The sequence below is a fragment of the Desmodus rotundus genome, chromosome 5 (assembly GCF_022682495.2).
Source record: "Desmodus rotundus isolate HL8 chromosome 5, HLdesRot8A.1, whole genome shotgun sequence".
NCBI lineage: Eukaryota > Metazoa > Chordata > Mammalia > Chiroptera > Phyllostomidae > Desmodus > Desmodus rotundus.
Window position 1 is genome coordinate 89,290,064 of NC_071391.1, and position 21,899 is coordinate 89,311,962.

The 21,899-nt window shown below is 41.5% G+C and overlaps 1 protein-coding gene and 1 pseudogene across 3 annotated transcripts; one reads left to right on the forward strand and one right to left on the reverse strand.

The window, feature by feature from the left end:
* The first annotated feature begins 6,694 nt into the window (after positions 1 to 6,694).
* On the forward strand, positions 6,695 to 20,510 carry CD3G (CD3 gamma subunit of T-cell receptor complex). Of its 3 annotated transcripts, XM_045204124.3 has the most exons (7): positions 6,695 to 6,841; positions 13,563 to 13,586; positions 14,024 to 14,242; positions 14,832 to 14,963; positions 15,841 to 15,884; positions 16,282 to 16,361; positions 16,966 to 20,510. In XM_045204124.3, exons 1-6 carry the CDS (start codon positions 6,787 to 6,789, stop codon positions 16,345 to 16,347), a joined length of 540 nt encoding a protein of 179 aa, XP_045060059.1. In that variant the 5' UTR covers positions 6,695 to 6,786; the 3' UTR covers positions 16,348 to 16,361; positions 16,966 to 20,510. The 3 variants fall into 3 exon arrangements, with proteins under 3 accessions (XP_045060059.1, XP_053781234.1, XP_053781236.1); XM_053925259.2 differs by lacking the exon at positions 16,966 to 20,510 and having other exon boundaries at positions 6,697 to 6,841; positions 16,282 to 16,371; XM_053925261.2 differs by lacking the exons at positions 6,695 to 6,841; positions 16,966 to 20,510 and adding an exon at positions 11,629 to 11,953 and having other exon boundaries at positions 16,282 to 16,371.
* LOC128780908 (guanine nucleotide-binding protein G(I)/G(S)/G(O) subunit gamma-5 pseudogene) lies at positions 19,816 to 20,039 on the reverse strand (annotated as a pseudogene).
* Positions 20,511 to 21,899: the final 1,389 nt, after the last annotated feature.

Below are 21,899 nucleotides of genomic sequence, written 5' to 3' on the forward strand. Positions count from 1 at the left end.
ATTCCCACAGGTCCATACACATGCCTCTTTTCCATATTTCCTTGCTCCCGATCTTCTTTAAAAAAGATTTTATTTATTTATTTTTAGAGAGAGGGGAAATGAAGGAGAAAGAGAGGGAGAGAAACATCAATGTGTGGTTGCCTCTCACGTGCCCGTTTTGGGGACCTGGCCCACAACCCAGGCATGTGCCCTGACTGGGAATCGAACCAGCAACCCTTTGATTTGCAGGCTGGCACTCAATTCACTGAGCCACACCAGCCAGGGTGCCCACATTCTTCTAATCTTACTCCTTCTAGGCCCCTGACCAATAAATTAAACCATTCACCACTGCCCATGAATCTCTATATTTTTATACCAGGTTACTTCCCTTTCCACATGAAGTGGATAACCAGGTACAATGCCAGAAGCTTTGCCCCATGGGAGGATTTCCCCTCACTGCAGTCTTTTAAAGCCACATCTACATGAGCCTGCAGCGTGGCAGCATCCCATTTTGTCTTGCATCTGTATACTGAGCTAATATCTGTCAACAAAGCTCAGGCTTTATTCTTGGCTGTAACCTAGTCCTTGGGGAGGCCTGTAATGCAGCTGTCGGTTGGACTGGGGGTGAAGTGTTGGTGCAGCAGTGGTAGATGACATGGGAGTATGACCCAGGTATTCCTGAAGCTTGTTTCCTTTGGTACTGCTCATGCCTGATCCAGATTTTATTCCTTCTATCTTATGGTGGATTATTGCTGCCTCTACCAAACTTTCTGACTTGGATCTGACAGTGCCTACCTTGGAGCATGCAGTTTTGGTTTAGTGGACAATTGATGTTCATAGTCAGTCACTCAACTCCATCAGTACTCCATGTTACTCTGGTAGCATGCCAGGAGCTGCTTTTTGAGTGGTTTATAATTCTCTGCTGCAGATGGAATGTCAGAAACCTCAGTGTCAACATTATGATTTTCTTACTAGAACTTGCCATAAACTCCAAAAGATAGTTTTTTCCTACCACAGATACTTCTAATTATCATCAGATGTACTATAATATAGCCCAAGTTGCTGAGCTCCTAGCACGGCAACCTGAAGAGCTGCAGAGCTGTTTCCTGCTGTGAGCTCCACTCAAAGCTAGGAGAGTTCCATGTCACATGGTAAATAAACCAAGTGTGGAATATGCATCTTAAAAACATAATAGACACATAAGTTACTTTATTTCTTCCTTAATGGTGAGGGCAGTGAAAGGTCCAATAACATGTCCTTTACTTTGGAAAAGATGGCATGGCTTGTCCAAGACCATGGACTCCTAAAAAGGTCACTTATGTGGCAGGTCCATGAATCTTTTATTTTTATGTGATAAAAAAATTTTACATTATTTTTTTTTATTTTATTGATTATGCTATTACAGTTGTCCTGATTTTTTCCCATTTGCTACCCTCCACCAAGCACTCCCCCCCACACACATTTCCTCAGGCATTCCCCACACTTCTGTTCATGTCCATGGATCATGCATATTAGTTCTTTGGCTACTCCATTTCCTATACTGTACTTTACATCCCCATGACTATTCTGTAACTACCTATTTGTACTTCTCAATCCCCTGACCTCTTCAACCATTCCCCAAAACCCCCTCCCATGTGGCAAAATCAAAATGATCTCCATATCCATGATTCTGTCTCTCTTCTTGTTTGCTTAGTTTGTTTTTTAGATTCAATTTTTGATAGATATGCATGTTTGCCATTTTCTGTTCATAGTTTTGATCTTCTGTTTCTTAAATAAGTTCCTTCAACATTTAATATAATAATGGTTTGGTGATGATGAACTCCTTCAGTTTTGTCTTGTCTGAGACACTTTTAATCTGCCTTTAGCTTCTAAATGATAGCTTTGCTGGGTAGAGCAATATTGCCTATAGGTCCCTGATTTCAATGACTTTGAATATTTCTTGCCAATCAGTTCTAGCCTGCAAAATTTCTTTTGAGAAATCAGCTGACAGTCTTTTTTAAAAAATATATTTATTGATTATGCTATTACAGTTGTCCCATTCCCCCCCCAACTCCACTCCATCCTGCCCACCCCCTCCCTCCCACATTCCCTCCCTATAGTTCATGTCCATGGGTCATACTTATAAGTTCTTTGGCTTCTACATTTCCTACACTATTTTTACCCTCCCCCTGTCTATTTTCCACCTATCATCTATGCTACTTATTCTCTGTACCTTTCCCCCCCTCTCCCCCTCCCACTCCCCTATTGACAACCCTCCATGTGATCTCCATCTCTATGGTTCTGTTCGTATTCTAGTTGTTTGCCTAGTTTACTCTTGTTTTTGTTTTAGGTGTGGTCATTAATAACTGTGAGTTTGCTGTCATTTTTACTGTTCATATTTTTTATCTTCTTTTTCTTAGGTAACTCCCTTTAACATTTCATATAATAAGGGCTTGGTGATGATGAACTTCTTTAACTTGACCTTATCTGAGAAGCACTTTATCTTCCCTTCCATTCTAAGTGATAGCTTTGCTGGATACAGTAATCTTGGATGTAGGTTCTTGCATTTAATCTTGGGTAATGTAATTATGATGTGCCTTGGCGTGTTCCTCCTTGGGTCCAGCTTCTTTGGGACTCTCTGAGCTTCCTGGACTTCCTGGAAGTCTATTTCCTTTGCCAGATTAGGGAAGTTCTCCTTCATTATTTGTTCAAATAAGTTTTCAATTTTTTGTTCTTCCTCTTCTCCTTCTGGCACCCCTATAATTCGGATGTTGGAACGTTTCAAGATGTCCTGGAGGTTCCTAAGCCTCTCCTCATTTTTCCGAATTCTTGTTTCTTCCTTCTTTTCTGGTTGGATGTTTGTTTCTTCCTTCTGGTCCACACCATTGATTTGAGTCCCAGTTTCCTTTCGCATCACTATTTGTTCCCTGTACATTTTCCTTTGTTTCTCTTAGCATAGGCTTCATTTTTTCATCTACTTTTAGAACAGATTCAACCAATTCTGTGAGCATCTTGATAACCAGTGCTTTGAACTGTGCATCTGATAGGTTGGCTATCTCTTCCTCGCTTAGTTGTAGTTTTTCTGGAGCTTTGAAGTGTTCTGTCATTTGGGCCATTTTTTTTTTGTTTGTTTGTCTTGGCGAGTCTGTTACTTTAAGGGGCAGAGCCTTAGGTGTTCACCGGGGTGGGGTAACGCTGGTTGCTGCACTGTGACGCTGCGCTGTGACGCTGTACGTGGGGGAGGGGCTGAGAGGGAACAATGGCACCCGCCTCACTCTCCTCCGGATTTCAATCTTTCACTCCGCTACCCACAGTCAAATTCGGCCCCTCTGGTGCTGGTTCCCATGTGGGTGGGCTTGTGCACACTCCAGGACCCTGTGGGTCTCTCCAACGACCTCTCCCGCGAGGCTGGGAGTCTCTCCCACTGCTGCCCCAATCCCCCCATGGGCGCTTTCAATCAGAGGTTTGAGGCTTTATTCCCCCCTCCCCCCCCCCCCCATGCTGGAGCCCTGGGTTGCGTGGTCTGCTTCTCTCCCCCGCGGTTCATCTGGTTTATCTGTGCGGGAATGTGGGCCCCCCCCCCCCTGGGTGCTACCCGCCACTCTGCCTGCCCCGCTCTCCGCCACTCTGAGTCCGGCCCTCTCGGTTTATCTGTGCGTGAATGTAGGGTCGCAGGGTCTGCTAGTGGTCAGACTGCCTGCCCGGTTCATCCCACACTCCGCCAGTCTTGGTCCCGCCACAGCCATGTGAGTCCTCTCCGCCCAGGTGCCCGTCTCCGCCCCTCCTACCAGTCTGGATTAATGTTTATTTTTTATTTCCTTGGTGTCGGACTTCCTTGCCGTTCGATTTTCTGTCAGTTCTGGTTGTGCGAGGAGGCGCAGTGTGTCTACCTACGCCGCCATCTTGGTTCTCCGGTACATATTTATTGCCATTTTATTGTCCATAGTTTTGATCTCCTTTTCCTTAATAAGTCCCTTTAACATTTCCTATAAGAATGGTTTGGTAATGATGAACTCCTTCAGTTTTTTCTTGTCTGAGGTACTTTTTATCTCCCCTTAGATTCTAAGTGATAGCCATGCTGAGTAGAGCAATCTTGTATGTAGGTCCCTGCTTTTCATAACTTGGAACATTTCTTGGCAATCTGTTATAGCCTGAAAAGCTTCTTTTGAGAAATCAGCTGATAGTCTTATGGTTGCTTGTAGGTAACTAACTTCTATTCTCTTGCTGCTTTTAAGATTCCCTCTTTTACCTTTAACCTTTGGCATTTTAATTATTATGTGTCTTGGAATGGGCCTCTTGGCATCCATTTTGTTTGGGACTCTCTGTGCTTTGTGAGCTTGGATGTCTATATCCTTCACCAGGTTAGGGAAGTTTATCGTCATTATTTTTTGAAATAGGTTTTCTTTCTTTTTTTGTCTGATTTTTAAAAATTTTATTGTTATTCAATTACAGTCGTATGCCTTTTCTCCCCATCCCTCCCCCACCCCCACCCTTCCCCTTGATTTTGTCCATGTGTCCTTTATAGTAGTTCCTGTAATCCTCTTTCCCCACTGTCCCCTCCCCACTCCCTTCTGGCTATTGTTAGATTGTTCTTAACTGCAATGTCTCTGGCAATATTTGCAACAGCATGGATGGAACTGGAAAGCATTATGCTAAGTGAAATAAGCCAGACGGTGAGAGACAAATACCATATGATCTCACCTTTAACTGGAACATAATCAACAGAAGAAAAAAGCAAACAAAATATAACCAGAGACATTGAAGTTAAGAACAATCTAACAATAGCCAGAGGGGAGTGGGTAGGGAACAGTGGGGAGAGGGGTTTACTGGAACTACTACAAAGGACACATAGACAAAATCAAGGGGGAGGGTGAAGGCAGGGGAGGGAGGTGGGTTCAGCTGGGGTGGAGTGGAGGGATGGGGAGAAAATTCAGACAACTGTAATTGAATAACAATAAAATTTTTTTAAAAAGATTATCTCCTTATCTTTCATCTTGGGTAATGTAATTATGATGTACTTTGGTGTGTTCCTACTTGGGTCCAACTTCTTTAGGACTCTCTGAGCTTCCTGGACTTCCTGGAAGTCTATTTCTTTTGCCAGATTAGGGAAGTTCTCCTTCATTATTTGTTCAAATAAGTTTTCGATTTCTTGCTCTTCCTCTTCTCCTTCTGGCATCTCTGATTCAGATGTTAGAACATTTCAAGTTGTCCCAGAGGTTCCAAAGCCTCTCATCGTTTTTCTTGAATTCTCGTTTCCTCATTCTGTTCCAGTTGGATGTTTCCTTCTTCCTTTTGCCCCAAATCATTGATTTGAGTCTTGGTTTTCTTCCCTCCGCTGTTGGTTCCTGTACATTTTGCTTTATTTCTCTTTGTATAGCCTTCATTTCTTCCTTTATTTTGTGACTATACTCAGTCATTTCCATGAGTATCCTGATTACTAGTGTTTTGAACTCTGCATCTGATAGGTTTGGCTCTCTCCTTGTTGCTTTGGTTTTTTTCTGGAGCTTTGATCTGTTCTTTCATTTGGGCCACATTTCTTTGTCTCAGAGCAGTTGTTACACAGTAAGGGGAGGAGCCTTAAGTATTCACCAGGGCAGGTCCACCCACTTCACTGCATTGTGACACTGTATGTGGGGGAGGGGTCAGATAGCGAACAATGCGGCTTCCTTGGCTCTTGTCCTGCTTTCAGTCACTTCCCTGACTTCCTTCAAGCAGATTGTGCCCTTTCAGGTACTGGTTCCCAGGTGGATGGATTTGTGTATGGTCTAGGATCCAATGGGCCCCTCCAACAGACTCTCCTGTGAGGCTGGGAGTTTCTCCCACCACCGCAACCTCCACAGATTTTTACAGCCAGAGGTTTTGAGGCTTTATTTTCCTACACTGGAATCCTGGGTTTTGCAGTCCGTCTCGCTCCCCAGTTGTTCCTCCAGCTTATCTGCACATAAACGTGGGATATCCTGGTCTGCCAGCCACCACCTCATCCTCCCCAGTCTGCTAGCTGCCACCTTCTCACATGTGCTCGCCACCCAGCTTCCCATCTCCACCCCTCCTATCCATCCAGATAAATGTGTCTTCTTTAATTCCTTGGTTGCCGGTCTTCCATACAGTTTCATTTTCTAGCAGTTCTGGTTGTTTTTTGTTTTTAAATTTGTTGTTATCCTTTTTTTGGTTGTTCAAGGAAGCAAAGCATATCTACTTACACCTCCATCTTATTTCCGCTTCCATATCTCTGGCCTGTCTTGATGGAAATGTCCTACCTATTTCCTTCCAGGTAGGCACTTCTTTGATGTTCTCATCTCAAAAAGATAGTAAAAAAATTCCTGAATGAACACCTGGACTGAGGTGGCTTTCTTCTCAGAGCTCCATCCCTGAGCACCTGAGCAGTCTTACCTAAATTTAGTAGTTCTAGCAACAACTAGCAACAAGCACCGACTGGCTGAAATATTGTCAACAAGTGGTGGCAGAGACATTTATCTCCCTCATGAAGAAAGGGACCCATGTCATTTACAACCCAGCATCCAAGGCTGTTCTCTGTTCAAGCCAGAGGCTCTGACATGGGAATCCAGCACTCTCTCCCTCTCCCTCCTTACCACCTCCCACCCTTCGGTCCTTAACGGAAAAGCAAGAGACATCTGCACCTGCAGCCCTGCTGAGGCTCCAGCTGCCCACACTTGAAGCCGAGGGTGGAGACTCTGGGTTCTTGCCTTCCTGCAGAGGCCCCAGCCTTAAGAATGCTGGGTGGAGCCAGGCTAGCTACTGTGCAGGCTGACTGGCTGGTGATAGAGGCTGTTCAGTGCTTCTATCAGTGAGAAAAGAACAGAGGCTGACATGGAGCAGGGGATGCATTTGGCTGGCCTCATCCTGGCTATCTCTCTTCTTCAAGGTAAGAGCCCACTTAGGGCATCTGGCAGCCTGGAGAAAGACTCAGAGTAAGAGGCAACCAGGGGACAAGAATATTGGGATTGCTGACTTTGAGCCTACCTCAGCTGTTACCTTAGAGTTCAGAGAAGGCAGGGCAAAAATGAAGCCTCTTACTAATCTCTCTTAGAGAGAAGCAGTGTCCCATGGGAGAGATGAGGTCCTTATTTCCTGAGAAACCAAATCAGAGAACTTAGCTGGCTAGAGAGAGAACCTGGATGTCGCCATCTTAGGTTTGAATGTAGCCCAAAAGGACACGGGCCAGGAACCTGAAAGAAAAAGGTATGTGGTTGTTTTTGTTTTGTTTTGTTTTTACCTGAGAGCTGGGGTTGGGAGTAGATCTGTGAAACATTCATTCAGTTGGTCAGTCCATCACTGGTCAACAAGTACAGTGAGGTCCTATTATGTAATAAGCTAGGAAGGTAAAAAGCTAAATAAAAAAGAAATCTCCCCTATGAGAAGTCATAAACTTCTGCCCTAAAGAAATCATAAACTACTTAGAGAAATAAGTTTCGGTGTTTCCAGATTGAGTGTAAGGTGCAATATAAGATGCCTGTATGAATATTCAGTTGTAAATATCCATCTAGAAATGAATGAACTGAGCCAATAGTTACATTCGGAACTAGAGATTGTTCTCCACTCCATGGGGGAAGCTAACACCATGAAAGTTGTTGAAATTGCAGAAGTATTATGTTAGATATGAGGAAGAGGTGCTGAGGGTGGAACTGTAAAGATACCAACCTTTAAGGGGTAGCTAGAGAAAGAATATCCCTGGAAAGAGAGAAGGGAATGATCAAAGAGCTGGAATAATCAGATGAGTCTGATATTATGGAAACAAAGGAAGTAGAGAGCTTCCAAAGGAGAAATTCACTGAAAGTACAATATATTAAGAAGTAATCCACTAATATAAGAACATATTTAAAAGTTTAAGTTTGTGGGACTTGGCAAAATAAAGTTCATGGATGATTTAGAACAGTTTCCTTGGGATAGTGTGATTAGAATCCAAATGGAAATGAGTAGAAGGGGAAGGAAAGGTGATAAAGAGAAGCAAGTGTAGACTATTTTTTAAAGAAGTTTGGGTGAGAATGGAGGAGTGTTATAGTGGTAAATAGGGGGAGGGGAGTACAGTCTAAGAAGAAATTTTTTTAGTGTAAAAGAAATTTGAAGCCCTGGCTGGTATGGCTCAGAGGATTGAGCACAGGCCTGTAAACCAAAGGGTTGCTGGTTCGATTCCGAATCAGGGCACATGCCTGGGTAGCGGGCCAGGCCCCGAGTAGGGGACGTGTGAAAAGCAACCACACATTGATGTTTCTCTTCCTCTCTTTCACCCTCCCTTCCACTCTGTCTAAAAATAAAATAAATAAAATCTTTAAGAAAAAAAAAAAGAAATTTGAGCACATTTCTAAAGGAGAAGATAGTGACTAGAGTGAGGTCCTGGGGTTTATATTGAAAGGACAGAGTCAAGAGTAGGGTCAAGAGCACAGAAGGGAAGGCAACCTTACCCTGTGAGACTAGAAGAAAAGAAGTACAGATGACTTTGGCCGTAGAAAGTCTCATAGATGGAAAGGAAGGTGAAAGAGAAAGGGCCATTGCAGCATCTATGTTCTCAACAAACTAAGAGGGAGGTAATTCCACCTGTCAAAGCTGAGCTGGGTGATGGTTGAGTAGAAGACTTAAAAGAGGTCAGTGTGTAGAACTGTTTCTGAAGGAGTGGAAGCAAACAACACAGGTTTAGGGGCAATGCAGAAAACTGTGTGAGCAGGTTTTTCTGTAGAGCAGAAACCTGAGCTCAGCCACCAATGAGCTGTGTGAACTTAGGCAATGCCTCCTCCCGCTGGGATCAGTTCTCTCAGCAGGCAACTTAAGAAATTTGGCTACATGAGTTCTCAAGTCCCAAAAGGCAGCAGAACTCATATAAGCAAGATTAAAAGATGTCAGCCCTGGCTGGTGTGGCTCAGTGGACTGAGTGCCGGCCTGCAAACCAAAGAGTCGCCGGTTCAATTCCTAGTCAGGGCACATACCTGGGTTGTGGGCCAGGTCCCTGATGGGGAGCGCACAAGAGGCAACCACACATTGATGTTTCTTTCCCTCTTTTTCTCCCTCCATTCCCCTCTCATTAAAAATAAATAAACAAAATCTTTTTTAAAAAAAAGATTAAAAGATGTCAGCAATCACTTGGACCCTCTTTCCTATGGAGGCTGAGTTAAAATGAGAGGCCTCTTTGTCCTTCCCGTGGTGAGCAGGTGGTCAGGGAGAAGAGCTAGTGAGAAATTTGCTTAGCTGTGTGTCTTGGGGAGGAGACTTAGGTATTTGCCAGGGTGGGGCAACCCTTGTTGCTGTGTTATAGCACTGTATATGGGGGAGGAGTCTGAGAGGGAACAATGCTGTTTCCTTGGCTCTCAACCAGCTTTCAGTCACTTTATCCACTACCCACAAGCAAATTAGACCTTTCTGGTGCTGACTCCTGGGTGGGTGGGTGGGCTTGTGTATGTTCTAGGACCCTGTGGGTCTCTCAAATGAACTCTACTCTGAGGCTGGGAGTTTCTCCTACCTCCTCAACCCCCACTAATTTTTGAGGCTTTCTTTTCCCATGCTGGGACTCTGGGTTGTAAGGTCTGTCTTGCTCCCCAGTTATTCCTCCCTGTTTATCCACACTCAAATGTGGGACCACCTGGTCCTCCAGCTGCAGCCATGTTACATGTCATCTCTGCCCTGGCTGCCTGTCTCTTCCCTTCCTAACAGTCTGGATGAATGTTTCTTCTTTAACTCCTTGGTTGTTGGACTTCCATACTGTTCAGTTTTCTGGCAGTTCTGGTCATTATTGGTTTTTATTATTTTGGGGGATTTTATTTATTTTTTTAGAAAGAGGGGAAGGGAAGGAGAAAGAGAGGGAGAGAAACATTAATGTATGGTTGCCTCTCACGTGCCCACAACTCAGGCATGTACCCTGACCAGGAATTGAACCAGAAACCCTTTGGTTCACAGGCTCACGCTCAATCCACTGAGCTACACCAGCCAGGGTTTATTTGTTTTTAAATTTGTTGTTGTCCTACTTTTGGTTGTATGAGGAGGCAAAGTGTATCTACCTATGCCTCCATCTTGGCCGGAAGTACCCCTGCCTCACTTTAAGTGCCAGGAAAAAATTCAGGGGTCTCCAGAACACCCACACTTCTGATGAACTGGATACAAACCTAGAGGGTTCCCATGACCCCCTCAAGTCTGTTAATTTGATGGAACAACTCAGGAAAGCACTATACACACTATCATAGTTTATTACAAAAAAATAAAATAAAATCAGACTTCTGGCCAAGATGGATGTGTAGGTAGATACACTTTGCCTCCTCACACAACCAAAAGAAGGACAACAACAAAGTTAAAATAAAAAAATAACCAGAACGGCCAGAAAATTGAACCATAAGGAAGTCCAACCAAGGAGTTAAAGAAGAAACATTCATCAGACAAGTAGGAGGGGTGGGGGTGGCAAGGACTCACAGTGGGCAGCAGCGGGAAGACTGGGGTAGGCAAGGTGGCAGCTAGCATAGCAGGCTGTCCCACATTTGCATGTGGATAAACCGGGAGGAACAACTAGGGAGGGAGACAGACTCTGTAACCCAGGGTTCCAGTGCAGGGAAATAAGGCCTCAAAACCTCTGACTGAAAAAAACCTGTGGAAGTTCAGGCAGCAGGAGAAATTCCCAGCCTCACAGGAGAGTTTATTGGAGAGACCCACAGGGTCCTAGAATGTACACAAAACTACCCACCCAGGAATTAGCACCAGAAGGGCCAAATTTGCTTGTGGGTAGTGGAGGAAGTGACTGAAAGCCCACTGAGAGCTGAGCAAGCAGCATTGTTCCCTCTCAGACCCCTCCCCCACATACAGTGCCACAATGCAGCAACAAGGGTTGCCCCACCCTGGCAAATACCTAAGGCTCTGCCCCTTACTATGTAACAGGCCTGCAGAGACAAAAAAAAAAAAAATACAGTCCAAATGGAGGAACAGAACAAAGCTCCAGAAAAATACAACTAAATGGTGAAGAGATAGCCAACCTATCAGATGCAGAGTTCAAAACACTAGAACCCTGAAACACCAATCCAAAAGAACCTGTGCACCCCAATGTTCATAGCAGCACAATTGACAATAGCCAAGTACTGGAAGCAACCTAAGTGCCCATCAGTAAACAAGTGGATCAAAAAACTATGGTACATTTACACAATGGAATTCTACGCAGCAGAGAGAAAGAAGGAGCTCCTACCCTTTGCAGCAGTGTGGATGGAACTGGACAGCATTATGCTAAGTGAAATAAGCCAGGCGGTGAGGGACAAATACCATATGATCTCACCTTTAACTGGAATATAATCAACAAAAGAAAAAAGCAAACAAAATATAACCAGAGACATTGAAATTAAGAACATTGTAACAATAGCCAGAGGGGAGTGGGGAGGGGATAGTGGGGAGAGGAGTCTATAGGAGCTACTATAAAGGACACAAGGACAAAATCAAGGGGCAGGGTAGAGGTGGGGGAGGGAGGTGGGACTGGCTGGGGTGGGGTGGAGGGATGGGGAGTAAATACAGACAATTGTAAATGAATAAAAATAATTAATTAAAAATAAAATAAAATAAAACACTAGTAATTGGGATGCTGACAGAAATGATTGAGTATAGTCGCAAAATGGAGGAAAAAGTGAAGGCTATGCAAAGTGAAATAAAGAAAAATATACAGGGAACAAACAGTGAGGGGAAGGAACCTGTGACTCAAATTAATGATGTGGAATAAAAGGAAGAAGTAAACATTCTACAAGAACAGAATGAAGAAACAAGAATTTCAAAAATTGAGAGGCTTATGAAACCCTGGGACCACTTTAAATGTTCCAACATCCAAATTTTAGGGCTTCCAGAAGGAGAAGAGGAAGAGCAAAAAATTGAAAACTTATTTGAACAAATAATGAAGGAAAACTTCCCCAATCTGGTAAAGGAAATAGACTTCCAAGAAGTCCAGGAAGCTCAGAGAGTCCTAAAGAAGTTGGACCCAAGGAGGACACACCAAGGCACATCATAATTACATTACCCAGGATGAAAGGTAAGGTGATAATCTTAAAAGCAGCGAGAGAAAAGGAGACAGTTACCTACAGAGGATTTCCCAAAAGTAAGTCAGCTGACTTCTCAAAAGAAACCTTATAGGCAAGAAGGGGCTGGAAAGAAGTATTCAAAGTCATGGAAGGCAAGAACCTACACCCAAGATTACTCCGTCCAGCAAAGCTATCATTTAGAATGGAAGGGCAGATAAAGTGCTTCCCAGATAAGGTAATGTTAAAGGAGTTCATCATCACCAAACCCCGATTCTGTGTAATGTTAAAGGGACTTACCTAAGAAAAAGAAGATGATCAAAAAACTATGTACAGTAAAATGATAAGAAACTCACAACTATCAACAACTGAACCTAAAAAAACAAAAACAAAAATGAACTAAGCAAACAACTAGAACAGGAACAGATTCACAGAAATAGAGGTCACGTGGAGGGTTATCAGTGGGGAAGGGGAGGGGGAGAATGGGGGAAAAGGTACAGGGAATAAGAAGCACAAATGGTAAGTACATAATAGACAGGGGGAGATTAATAATATTATGGGAAATGGAGAAGCCAAAGAACTTATATGTACGACTCATGGATGTGAACTAAGGTGGGGGAATGATCATGGAAGGGGGGGTGCAGGGTGAAGGTGAGTAAAGGGGAGAAAAATTGGCATTGATTATGCTATTACAACTATTACAGTTGTAATAGTATAATCCATAAAATATATTTTAAAATGAAAAAATAAAAACTATGAGAGTTTAAATAAATAAATAATAAAATGATATCAGCCCTGACTGGTGTGGCTCAGTGGACTGAGTACCAGCCTACAAACCAAAGGGTCATAGGTTCTATTCCCAGTCAAGGCAAATGCCTGGGTTGCAGGCCATGTCCTTAGTAGGGGGTGCATGAGAGCCAACCACACATCAGTGTTTCTCTCCCTCTCTTTCTCCTTCTCTTCCGCTCTCTCTTAGAATGAATAAATTAATAATCTTAAAAAAAAGACAACTCACAGAATGGGAGAACATATTTAAAAAATAAAAATAAAATTAGCAGTAGCCAAATGAAGACACACATAGCTTGGGGTCTGTGCCTCTCCCTCTGAAATTAGAATATATCACCTTCCTGGCACATTGATGTGTTCACCAATGAAGAATCTCCATTGAGTTTCATTACATAGGCACGGTTAATTGAATCATTGGCCATGTGACTAAATCAGTCTCCAGAGGCCCCCCCCTCCCAGAGCACAAAGTCCCAATTCTCTAATCACGAGGTTGATCTTGACCAGCCCCCATCCCGAAACATCTCATTAGTATACACACATATATGGTTGTAGGGCCCACTAAGAATAACAAAGGCACTCCTGAAATTGCAAGGGTTTAGAAACTCCCTCCCAGGAATTCATGACAGAAACCAGACAAATTCTTTATCACACAACACCCTGAATTTAATTTGGTGATTTACGTTAACAATTCAGGGACATAGGTCTAGATACTGTTATTCCTATGGATTATGACCTCTCTCCCTCCTGGCCTCAAATGACCATGTAAATGATACCTTAGGGCATCTGAATAACTCCATGCCCAGCTGATGATCCTCCGTCTCTCTTCTGTCTCTACAGGTACTATCGCCCAGTGGAAACAAGGTAGGGAAATGGCTTCTTTCTATGCTCAAAATCTGAGGAAATTATGGAAATATGGCTTCCTACAACAGTGGTTCTGGGATAATGTGTAATAAATAGCAAATCTCTCCACTGTCAACCAAATCAGTGGCCAGTCATGACCATAAATTAACTGTCTAATTCTTGGAGGAGAAATAGCATGCTAGCAGCTAGGAACTACTGAAAATGTTACCCATGAACCAACAGCATTGATATAACCTGGAAGCATGTTAGAAATACAGAATCTCAGCCCCTCCACAGAACTACTAAATTAGAACCTGAAATTCTAACTAGATCCCCATGTGATTCATGGACACATTGAAGTTGGAGAACCACTGCTGTAATGATTTTCTTCTGATACCCTGGTTAGAGAGAATTTTGGAGGCAAGATCCTTAACAGACCATGGCTTTTCCCCTTTCAGGAGAACCAATAGTAGCAGTGGATGAAAATCAAGAAGATGGTTCAGTACTTCTGACTTGTAACTTGGAAAATCAAAATATAAAATGGTTTAAAGATGGGAAGGAAATAATGACAAATGGAAATACATGGAAACTGGGAAGCAGTTTGAAGGACCCTCGAGGGACATATTTGTGTCAAGGATCAAAGAACAATTCTGCAACACTCCAAGTGTATTATAGAAGTATGTGATCCTCTCTGGTTTGTTTGTTGCGAAATTAAACTGTACTTGCTGTTGGTGATTTCCTGTCCAGAGTGAGTGATAAATTAGATGTTAAACAGCCAATTCTCTTAATCTCAGCTTGCCTCTTTTTGATTATATAACAAGACAGGTTCCCCAGCTTCTTGGTAAAGCACAGCCAGTCCTGAAAGCCTGGTTTACCTTTGGGTAAGCCTCCTGTATTGAAGCAGTCAGCAGTTTATATAAACTGAGATAGGGTGGGTAGGGGAAACAGATTACAGGGTGAACAGCAGTGAGATGTAGAAGGTAGTTGAACATGGAGAAGAGGATCTAATCTTTCTTCTGTTTCACATAGTTCCTGGTAATAAGACTACATGGGCTTCCCCAGGACTCCTGGAGGAGAGAGGAACATCAAGAAGCATTGCATTCTTAGTCCAAGGATCTTCCCAGACAATTCCCTTGCTGTACAACCCACAGAGGGAGAAGCCTGTTGCCCTAGCTAGACAAAGGCATTATTGCTGGTGGCAGGAGGAAAATATTCAGAAAGGCAACTTTCACACCCTGAAGTAAGCTTGTCCCTCCCTTTCCTCAGTGTGTCAGAACTGCATTGAGCTAAATGCATCCACCGTGTCTGGTTTTGTCTTCGCCGAAATCATCAGCATTTTTTTCCTTGCTGTTGGGGTGTACTTCATTGCTGGACAGGATGGAGTTCGCCAATCAAGAGGTAAAAGATGTTCTTGATGAGATATGAGACCCCCTGCAACTCTCAGCTTTCTTCCTACCAAAAGAGTTCCAAGAGAAGGGACCGAGTTGGCACGTATTGCTAATGTGCATGGTTGGGTGAGGCTCTCTCTGTAGTCAGGAGAAAAGGATACTTGGTGTTTTCACAGCATAGCTACCTGACCCAAGATCCAACTCCCTCTGATTTGTCCTCTGTGTATAAAAAAACAACTCTGAAGTAAAACATACATACAGAAAAGTGCGTGAATCACAAGAATACAGCTCAAAAAAAAAAATTTAGCCCTCAGTGGTGTGGCTTAGTGGATTCAGTAAGCCTACAAACCAAAGGGTGCTCAGTTCGATTCCCAGTCAGGGCACATGCCTGGGTTGTGGACCAGGTCCTTGGCTGGGGGTGCGTGAGAGGCTACCACACATTGATGTTTCTCTCCCCCTCTTTCTCCCTCCCTTTCCCTCTCTCTAAAAATAAAATAAATAAAATCTTTTTTAAAAAAGCTAAACAAACAAGCACACCCCTTAACCCAGCACCCAGTTTAAGAAGAATATTACCAACACCTTAGACCCCTGTGCCCCTTGTGGTCATTTTCAGACTCTACCTATCCCTAAAGTGAGCACTATCCTGACTTCTAACATTGATTAATCTTGCCTGTTTGTGTTCCTTCTGTAACATAGACTCATACAGTAAGTACTCTTGTGTGCGGCTTCTTTTACTCAACAATATACTTGTGACAACCATCTCTATTCTTGTATGTTGGTGTATTTCACTAATTCTTATTGCTATTTAGTACTCCGTTGTGTGAATATAATCAAATTTATTATCCATTCTACCTTGTGTGTATGTGTTTTGTTTATATTTTGTGCAGCTTCAGACAAGCAGACTCTGTTATCCAATGACCAGCTCTACCAGGTAAGGGATTGGGGAATGACAGCCACATTGCTACAATTAGTGGTGATTTAAAACTTTTGGAATGGGGGCAAGGGGCAAGTTATCTGGAAGATACTGTATAGATAAGAAACTGCTTAAAACATAGCAGATGATGGCATATTTGTCACTTTGGGTAGAATGAATGAAATAAGGAGAAGGGTTGAGCAGGGTTGAGGTCAGGATCCAGTGAAAAAAATTAAAGAACACACTGAGAAGGAAAGTATATACAGACCCTCCATCTTCTTGTCTTCTGTCTGCCCCCAAGGCCACTAAGCACCCACTTCAAAGCCTTGCACATAAAAAACACTCAATATATATGCATCAAATTAATTCCTAAAGGATGGGGGAAATGATCTCATAACTGTGCTGTCCTTTTTAGCCCCTCAAGGATCGGGAAGACGACCAGTACAGCCACCTTCAAGGAAAACAGCTGAGGAAAAACTGAACTCCGCTCTCAGAGTAGGCGTGTCCTTCCACACCATTTGTAAGACAGTGCCTTTGCATTACCTGCCCTACCAACTGCTGCCAATTTTATTTTCTTTCCCCAAGCAGCTATAAAGACCGGGTAGGGGTGGGAGGTGATTGCGGAGGCCCGTTTCTGAAAACACAAGGGCCATTGCTACTTTTCTTGACATAAGAAAATATGAAAGCTGTGTGTACCTTTAAATTCTTTCAGAACAGGAATGCTGAATATTGATCTTAACTCTATATAAGTGTTTCTCAATATCCACACTGTTAACATTTTGGTCTAGATAATTCTGTGTGGTGGGGATACTGTCCTGTGCCCTGTGCATTATGGGGGTTTTTAGCAGCCTTCCTGGCCTCTATTCACCAAATGTCAGCAATACCCCTGTTTTGAAAACTACAAATATCTCCAGATATTTCAAGTGCCCCTCAAGGGCAAAACTGCCCTTACTTAAAAATCACTGATCTATATTAACTTTTCAACGAACCAATCAAACAATCTGAAGTTCTGGTTCGATCAGTCAAAAGTTTCAATCAGGAAAACAGCGCCCAAGCATTATTTGGTTTTCTGAACCAATTGTATTTTGTTTTAATCCAGGTATTCTACTTTGTATCCAGTTCTCAGAAACAAAGCAATACATTTTGGAGCATTCCTAGAAGAGGTACTTTCAGCTCTAATACTAGACTCAGAGTTTCAGAGTCAACAAATGGAGAAGAAAGGCCATCAGAACAAATTTTGGATTTTTGCAAAAATAAAATAAAAGTAAAGTAAAAACATGTATGGTATTTCAGGAGTAGCACCTATTGGGAAGTGATTTTTTCTGTAAAAGATAAATGATAAGGTAAATGACCTCCACTATTTGAATATAATCTTTTTAAGTTTTTGCTTTTACTTACTTTTTGTATAGGTTATAATTTGCATGGGTCAAATATGCAATGAAACATCTCCCTCCACTTCCATCTCCAGCCACCCAGTTGCCTTCTCCAGAGGCAAACAACATGCTGGCTTTTATATATCTTTACACCATGTATAATGTATTATATAACAGAGATATTGTAGACATACATAAGCAAATTCTTAAGAACACATTTTCTCCCTATTTTCACAGAAATCATAGGATACAATACATCTTACACTTTTCACGTAAGTGATTATTTTATATCAGCATATAGACAAGCTTATTTTTTTAAGATTTTATTTACTTATCTTTAGAGAGAGGGGAAAGGAAGGAGAAAGACAGGGAGAGAAACAGCAGTGTGTGGTTGCCTCTCATGCATCCCCAACTGGGGACCTGGCCCACAACCCAGGCAGGCGCTCTGACTGGGAATCGAACCAGTGACTCTTTGGTTTGCGGGCCAGCACTCAATCCACTGAGCCACACCAGCCTGGGCAGAAGCTTCTTCTTCTTCTTCTTCTTCTTCTTTTTTTAAAATGTGCCCACATTTACAGATACAATACAATTTATTTAACCAATCCTCTACTGATGGACATTTAAGCTGGTTCCAATCTGTTGCTCTTAGAATGAATGCTGCAATGACTAACAGTGTATAAGTGTCATTTTAAAAAATAATTGTATTGAGGTATAATTTGCTATAAAATTCATTCATTTTAAGTGTTTTCATCTGTTCTTAGTAATTTTTAGTAAATTTATCCAGTTGCACAACCATCACCATAATGGAGCTTTAGAATATTTCCATCACTCTCTTTTAAAATCCCCTGTGCTCTTTGTAGTCAATCCTTATTCCCACCCTTAGCCTCAGGCGACTATTAATCTCTTTTCTGTTTCTTTAAATTTGCCTTTTCTGTTGGAGTATCCAGTACACCACAGGTTGTGGATTTGATTACTGGTCAGGGCATATAACTGTGTTGCAGGTTCGATCCCTGGTTGAGGTACATATAGGAGGCAAACGATCAATGTTTCTCTCTTTCTCTCTCTCCCCCTCCCCCCTCTCTCTCTAAAATCAATAAACATAATCTCAAATGAGGATAAAATAAATAAAAATAAATTTGTCTTTTCTGGATATTTCATATAAATGGGATCATACAAAATGCTGGTCTGGACATTATTATGCAAGTCTTTGTGTGGACACATTTTTTTGTTTATCCTCAAACAAAAGGGTTGATAAATAGAAGTGAAATATTGTCAGGCTATATGGAAAGTTTATGATTAACTCTTTAAGAAACTTCCTGTTTTCCGAACTGTCCCATTTTATATTCCCACCAGCAATGAATGAGGTTTCCTGTTTCCACATATTCTCACCAATATTTGTTACTCTTGTGTTTTTTAGTATAGTCATTCTAGTGAGTATAAAATAGTATCTTATTGTGACTTTAACTTCAATTTTATGTGCTTATTAGCCATTTTTATATCTTTAATGAGATATTTATTTAAATATTTTCTTCTTATTAAATTTATTGGGGTGACACTGGTCAACAAAATTATACATGTTTTGAGTGCACAATTCCACAATATATCACCTGTACACTGTATTGAGTGTTCACCACCCCAAGTCAAGTCTCCGCCCATCACCATTTATCCCTCTACACCCTCCTCCTGGCAATCACCACACTGTTGTCTGTGTCCATGAGTTTTTTCTCTCTTTCTTTTTGCTCAATCCCTCCACCACCACCCACCCCAGATAGCTTTCAGCCTGCTCTCTATCTATGAGTCTGTCTCTATTTTGCTTGCTGGTTTATTTTGGTCATTAAATTCCACATATGAATGAAATCATATGGCATTTTTATTTCTCTGACTGGCCTATTTCACTTAGCATGATGCTCTCCAGGTCCATCCATGTTGTCACAAAAGATACGATTTCCTTCCTCTTATGGCCATGTAGTATTCCATTGTGTAATGTACCGTAGTTGTTTTATCCATTCATCTACTGATGGGCACTTGGGCTTCTTTGAAATCTTAGCTATTGTAAATAACACTGCAATAAACATAAGGGAGCATATCTATTTTCAAATTAGTGTTTCAGGTTTCTTCAGATAAATTCTCAAAAGTGGAATCACTGAGTCATAAGGCGGATCCATTTTTAATTTATTGAGGTATCCTCATACAACTTTCCACAGTGGCTGCATCAGTCTGCATTCCCACCAACAGTGCACTAAGACTCCCTTTTCTCCACATCCTCACCAACACTTGTTTGTTAATTTATTGATGATAGCCATTCTGATAGGTTTGGGGTGATATCTCATTGTGGTTTTAATTTGAATTTCTCTGATTATTAGTGATGTTGAGCATCTTTTAATATGTATATTGGCCATCAGTATGTCCTATTTGGAGAAGTGTCTATTCAGGTCCTGTTCATTTCAGAGAAGTAGATGTTAAGCACCGAAAAAAGCAGAAGTTAGTATAGTGGGGCACGTGTGCTTTTTGTACAGGCTTCAAATTTAGCTCTCTTTGAATATTCATCAGTTCATGAAAAGTGGTTTAGAATACATTCAAAGATTCATTTCACTACAAAATGAACAGATTTTGGGGGGTCTGAAGGGATTCCTACTCGAAGATACCCCAGTAAGTAGGGGGATCATGTTAGGCATTCTGCAGACAGAATTATTTCAGATCTTCTGCTGTGTGGGAAACTTTCACAGCATTGAGCCCACCCTCCAGTTGGAGCTGTTTGAACCACTTTCTTCATAGTGTTGACACTGGAGGAACCAGACATGGTGTACATGAGAGCCAGGCAGATACATTAGTAGTGGGTCAGTTGTGGATCTGCAGAGCCAGACAGTGAGGCCCCAAACTTTTTTTAATTGGGTTCTTGTCTTACTTTTTGTTGTTGTTTGTTGATTATAGGAGTTCTTACATATTTGAATACAAGTTCTGTAGCAGATATATAATTTGCAAATATATCTACAGTCTGTGGCTTGTCTTTTCATTTTCTTAATGGTGTCTTTTCAAATGCAAAGTTTTTAATTTTGATGAAATCCTTTTATCCATTTTTTTAAATGGATTGTGCTTTTGGTGTCATATCTAAGAAATATTTGCCAAACCCAAGGTCACAAATATTTGTCCTGTTTCTTTTTATATTTTTGAAGTTTTATAGTTTTATTTCTAATAATCACTGTCATTTTGAACATACTTAAGACTATTTGTAACGAATACAAATAAATGTGATTATTGATCAAATGAATTTGCATTTGTAATTCTATGAAAGTTGGCAAATTGTACTTAATAGAGGTTGGACCAATATATACTCCCAAAAACAAAAATGAGAGTACCTCTTACTCCATACACATTATAACACTGTATTATTAAACTTTTTGAACTTTGCCAATCTGTTAAAAGTGGCATCTCAACATTGTTTTATCCTCACGTGAGGACTTTTACTTTCATTGCTTTAGAGAGAGAGGGAGAGAGAGAAACATCAATGTGAGAGAGAAACATCTCTTGGTTGCTTCCCATACACATCCTGACCAGGGATTGAACCTGCAACCTAGGCATGTGCCCTCATGGAGAATCAAACCCGCAAACTTTCAGTTATGGGATGAGGCTCCAACTAACTGAGCCACACTGGCCAGGGTTCTCAGTGTAGTTTCAATTTGCATCTTTCTTATTAAAAATGAGAGTGAACCACTTATTTTTCCTTCTAGGAAATACAGGCTTATATCATTTTATCTTTTCCTTATTGACTTGCAAAAGCCCTTTTCATATTTGGGAAATTAGATTAAAGAATTTAGTTTGTGCCCTGGCCAGGTGGCTCAGTTGATTGGAGCATTGTCCCCTACAACAAAAGGTTGAGGGTTCGATCCCCAGTCAGGGCACATGCCTGGGTTTGCGGGTTCAGTCCCTGGTCAGAGTATATATGGGGGGGCAACTGATCCACTGATGTTTCTCTATCTCTCTCTCACTCTCACTCTCTTCCCCCTCTCTTTTCTTCTCTAAGATCAATAAATATATACTCAGGTAAGGATTTTAAAAAGAAAGAAAGAAATTGGAAACTGACCCATGAACATGGACAACAGAGAATCTTAAAATCAGCAAAAGAAAAGCAGTTAGTTACCTACAAAGCAGCTCCCATAATGCTGTCGGCTGATTTCTCAACAGAAACTGCAGACCACAAGGGATTGTCACGAAATATTCAAAATGATGAAAAGCAAGAACCAACAACCAAAATTATTCTACCCAGTGGAGCTATCATTTAGAATCAAAGGACAGATAAAGTGCTTCCCATCCAGGAGAACACTAAAGGAGTCCATCACCACCAAACCAGTATTACATGAAATGGTAAAGGGTCCTCTTTAAGAAGTAGAAGAAAAAAAGATTAAATATGAATAATAAAATGGCAATAATTATATATCTATCAACAATTACTTTAAATGCAGGTGTATTAAATGCTCCAATCTAAAGACATACAGTGGCTGAATGGATAACAAAACAAGACCTTTATAATATGCTGTCTACAAGAGAGTGTCTTCAGATCAAAAGACACAAACAAACTAAAAGTGAATGGATGGAAAAAGGCATTTCATGAAAATGGAAATAAACAAAAGCTAGGACAGCCATACCTATACTAACAAAATAA

Bases quoted from the DNA above. Each gene is read 5' to 3' on its own strand.
- CD3G (XM_045204124.3), top strand. From the start codon at position 6,787: ATGGAGCAGGGGATGCATTTGGCTGGCCTCATCCTGGCTATCTCTCTT. The intron at 6,842-13,562 runs GTAAGAGCCCAC...CTGTCTCTACAG, and splicing joins GGCTATCTCTCTTCTTCAAG to GTACTATCGCCCAGTGGAAA. The intron at 15,885-16,281 runs GTAAGGGATTGG...TGTCCTTTTTAG, and splicing joins CCAATGACCAGCTCTACCAG to CCCCTCAAGGATCGGGAAGA.